Source organism: Poecilia reticulata, linkage group LG14, assembly GCF_000633615.1.
Source record: "Poecilia reticulata strain Guanapo linkage group LG14, Guppy_female_1.0+MT, whole genome shotgun sequence".
In the NCBI taxonomy this organism is placed as follows: Eukaryota; Metazoa; Chordata; class Actinopteri; order Cyprinodontiformes; family Poeciliidae; genus Poecilia; species Poecilia reticulata.
In genome coordinates, this window is record NC_024344.1 from 17515345 (window position 1) to 17519839 (window position 4495).

Genomic DNA, 4495 nt, shown 5'->3' on the forward strand with positions numbered 1-4495 from the left:
AAAGTATCTAAAACTTTTTAGAACCAGTACCTCCAAATGAACCACCCAATTCAGGGGATGCTGCAGGTAACCAAACAAAACCCAAAATTACAGGTTAACAACCTGGTTGTCCATTACAAAAAGAATCAATACATTCAAGGTGAGTAACGTCGTTTTCTCTTCATGCCAGGAAAGAAGGTCCAAAAGACCCAGTAAACGACGTGGCTTCCAAACAGAAAGTCCCAAGGACCCAGGTAAGGACCTCACTTTGAGGAATCTATTTAGTCTTTTCTTCTATCGTGTTTGTATTCATTTTGTCAGATAAGTAGTAACCTTTCTCCTCCAGCGAGGCGTACCCAGGATTTCAGTTTCCACCGAAGAAACCCAAAAACAAAAGGGGGAGACAAACCCTTGAGCAGACACTGTCCCTATCCGGAAACATCCCCCGAGGCTATTACAGATGTTCACATGTATTTGATCATTCATGTTCTCTTCCACTTCATCATTCATGTTGTCTTTCATTTCATTTSACTTGCATTTGGTGGAGGTAAAAACAGATGGGGCACCCCACGCCTCCGAGGTGGTGGATCCAAATCACGATGTCCCCCTTACAATCTAATGAAGAGTATAAGGAAATAAAATGTTAATAGATGTTAAAGTGTTAAAAAATAGTTACATGTTAAAAAGAATAAAATATTAAGATGATATGTGAAAGTTAATGAGCTATAAGAGAGTAAAATATTAAAAGAATAATTAAAAGTTAATAAAATGTAAAACAGATAAAATTTTAGGACAATATTTTAAAAGTTAATAAAATGTAAAATTAATAAAGTATTACAGTAATATTTAAAAAGTGAATAAAATGTTAAGATAATATTTAAAAAGTGAATAAAATGTTAATATTTAAAAATTAATAAACAATAGAAAGGATGCAATGTTAAGAAATGAAATGCTAAGATAATCTTAGAGTTAATGAGTATTTAAGGGTATAGAATACAAAACGAATACAGTGCTAAAATTTCAAACCAACAGAGTAAATAAGCATTACATGCAGTCYGATAGAAATATAATGAGATTAATAAAATCAAATCAGTTCAGTCTTTGTTATAGTAAGACCTATCAACGTCAGATCAGTTTCTGCGTGTGTCCAGATGTTGAGGCGGTGCAGCTAGATAGGAAACCCCGACAGCGTCCGCGAGGCTTCAGTGACGTTTCAGCTTTAAATTAGTCCACCAATCGTGGAAGGCGCCACAGTCTCACATCCTGTCACACCCAGAAAGGATTTAACTTTATTCTGCGACACAAAAACAGCAAAAGCACAATTAATGGATTTATATAATGAATACTAAAGGAAAAATATTCTTTTTTAATCCTAGATACTAGTACTGCCCTTATACTCTAGAAAGCCAGAGTTYMACGATCGTCTTTTGGTTCTGGGAAACCATCTGATGGACAGGTGGGGTTCTGTTGGTACCACTGCCCTTCTCTGTGTTGGARGBGATGCACTGAACAGCCRAGGACCTCAGGCAGGGAACACAGCAGCATCCACAGGTGATGAGGAGAGCAAGGAAGATTCTTTAAGATTGTGCATCATCTGATTAGTAAACATGTTCTTCTTTTTTTTAAAGGCAACTTTTAGAGCAACTTTGTATGAAAAGTGTCATTATTTACCGAATGACACTTCTGAAGATATACATTTTTACCACACTGGTTATTTGTGACCTCAATAGCTATTGTTATTATTTCATTGCTATTGTTTGTTAGTAGCCCTGCGGTGGAATGGCAACCTCGCCTTTTGCCTGATGACAGCTGGAGACAGGCACCAGCTCCCCTCACGATCCTGCAGGAATAAACATGTTTAGATAATGAATGGAAGGAGGTTTACCAATTTGTTATTATAGCAGTATTTCAGCAGCAACTAAATAACAGGGTTTGTTCATGTTTTCAGAAAAAGCTGGGAGCGCGGAGCAATCACACCACTGGCAATTTGTAAACAATATGTAAATTTGATGTTTTGGTTTTCTGTTTTTATTAAATTAGCATTAAAAAAAAATTTTTTTAAAAAGAGGAGAAAACCACATTGTCATAATGCGGTATTTGTGTGAACAATTTTGAGAAAGAATGTTAATACAATTTGCATTAAGGCTGTAACATGAGTTAAGTCTTTTCAAGATTGAAGAGCATCAAATAGGTAACATCTGTGTTGTATCCACAGCACGAGCTGAACAGCAGACAAAGCCCAGAAGTCAGGAGGCACTTAACCAGTGTCAGGTTTCAAGAAAAGGCAGGAGAAAGGAAGAAGGGAGGAGGGGCCAAACACAGTAAGTGGAAGAGAGACCAGACTTTTGAGCACACTGTGGGAAAAATATCAGGAAAAATCGCAGTGGTTTTTCTTACAACATTTAATGGCATCAGTCCTGGTTCACTGTATCTCACCTTCTTTGTGTGTATTAATCTTCTACTACCAAATAAAGCACTCAGACAACTGAAGCTGTAATTTTACTACGGTTTTATTTTAACCTTTTTTTTTTTTTTTTCCATGGCCTGCACCATGTCTGTGGATCAAAAAACAGGAGCAACACTGTGCCTCAGTTCTCCGTAGGGCTCCAGAAACTCAAATGCTACCAACCACAAGTTGCAGTTCGAATCAGAAACACTGCAGCTCGACGCCAGGAATAACAAAATGACTACAAAAAGGATGAAAAAGAGGATCATGTATCCTAGTGCCTTGACTCCTCTCTGCAGGATCCTGACACCATACTTCGGCCAGCTGAACGGACTAAAAAAATAAATTAATATTAGTCATTTTAATTAGATTTGTTTTTTTTTTTGTTTTTTGGGGGGTTTTTTGTCTATATTGTAGGATATACGCACCATTCTCTTGAGGTTACAGAGATGAAGTCATCCTTGTAATCATCTTCTTCCTGCAAAGACAACAGCAGATTGGAGCATTATCCTCACATGTTTGCGGTGTCGGTGCTTTGACATGTGGACGCCCATCAGGTCAAAGCACCTGATGGGCGTCAGAGGGGCACCTGATTTGGCCTGTTACACTCGAAGTGAGTTACAGGCCAAATAGCAGTGACATTGCCATCTTCAGGTTTTTGTGTGATTGTCAGTCTTAGAAAATAAAAAACTAACTAATTTAATTCAAAAATACTTAATTGATCCCACAGGGAAATTAAATGCAACTCATTCAGATATTGTAGATGCTGATGGCAGGAAGGACCTCCTCTAGCAGTCTGTATTACAGTGAATTTGAAGAAGCATCTGACTTAAGATGCTACTTATTTTTCCCATGACAGCCATGAAGAGGATGGTGAAAATCTCCAGAGGTTCAATAATTGCTAAAATGTTAGTCAAATTGTGAAACCAAATGAAGTGGAACTCATTTACAAAAATCCAATTATCCCGAAAATTCCAGATTAAGACCGTAAGAGCTGTGTTAATTTTTTACATTTATTTTAATTGACTTGCACTGATGCAAAGCTGTAACGTTTCTACAAATCTCATTAAAAATGTTCTAATTCTCAGGTAAAAATATATTTATAAACAGTGATCACATGCAGTACTAAAGTACAAGAAGGAATTACAGCAGCCTACTAATATAAGAAGCTTTGAAATTTTTTAGTGGGATACATGGTTACGATACTAAACGGCCATTCAAGAGAAATAATCTCAGTAAGGAGGCATTTTCTTGGTGCATGTAGATTTCGTAGTCGTATATTATCTTTACCACTGAATGTAGGACCTCTGGGCCTGGTTCATATTTCACCACCGTTCTGTAAAACCAAAGAAAAACAGGATGGAAGACGAGACGAATTCAGCTGATTGCAGAATGCAAAGCTTCAGAAACTCATTCTCCCATTATGAGTTGACCAGTCGGTACTCACAGGATCTGTTCCTCCTGAATGTCTGTCAGATTTTTCTCCAGGAAGTGAATTTCATCTCTGAGTTCCTGCAGAAAGATCGAACATCGAAACGTCACGGGGACGATCAGATCCAGCGTTTAAAGATTCTGTCACAGAGTCGTACTTGTCCTCGGTACCTCAATGATGTCGGCAAGTCTTTCTATCTTCTTTTTCTTGTCACACTCCATCTCAGACAGCTGATGGAAAGATGCTCAGATGAACGTTTTCGTGAAATCAACTCGGTCATGTTAAAAGTGAAGCTCATTAACTCTTCATAGCTAGAATTATTTATGGCAGTATTCTTACTCTCTCTATTTGGGTGTCTTTGTTATGTAGGGCTGCCAGGATCTTCTGGTTTTCCTTTATTGTTCAGTGAAACAAAGAACAAAAGTGACCCATCCAAGAGGCCAAAATAATACATCAAACATGAACTGAAATGAAGTAAAAGTTCACCTTGATTATATTCTCAGCTGTTTCCTCCTGATGGTGCTTTGAAAGCTCCTCCAGCTGAAGCAGATCAGAGTGAGAGCATTTCAGAAGAGAATGGAAATTACTTCACATCGGTTACATGCAGGCCCAGCCCAAGGCATATTCATATATATATA

General features: G+C 37.7%; 1 protein-coding gene and 1 long non-coding RNA gene across 2 annotated transcripts in view; one reads left to right on the forward strand and one right to left on the reverse strand.

The window, feature by feature from the left end:
* Positions 1–1446: 1446 nt before the first annotated feature.
* On the forward strand, positions 1447–2626 carry LOC108166851 (uncharacterized). The gene is made up of 3 exons (XR_001777249.1): positions 1447–1530; positions 2195–2300; positions 2553–2626. It is a non-coding gene; the product is annotated as an uncharacterized LOC108166851 (long non-coding RNA).
* The window catches only part of LOC103476098 (kinesin heavy chain-like), an 8319-nt gene continuing 6295 nt past the window's right edge, over positions 2472–4495 (reverse strand). The window contains exons 6-12 of the mRNA XM_008428192.2: positions 4344–4397; positions 4197–4250; positions 4028–4087; positions 3873–3937; positions 3716–3761; positions 2854–2903; positions 2472–2758 (exon numbers count right to left, since the gene is read on the reverse strand). Of these exons, the coding sequence (XP_008426414.1) occupies positions 2542–2758; positions 2854–2903; positions 3716–3761; positions 3873–3937; positions 4028–4087; positions 4197–4250; positions 4344–4397 (546 nt within the window). The 3' untranslated portion in view covers positions 2472–2541. The remainder of the gene's footprint in view (positions 2759–2853; positions 2904–3715; positions 3762–3872; positions 3938–4027; positions 4088–4196; positions 4251–4343; positions 4398–4495) is intronic.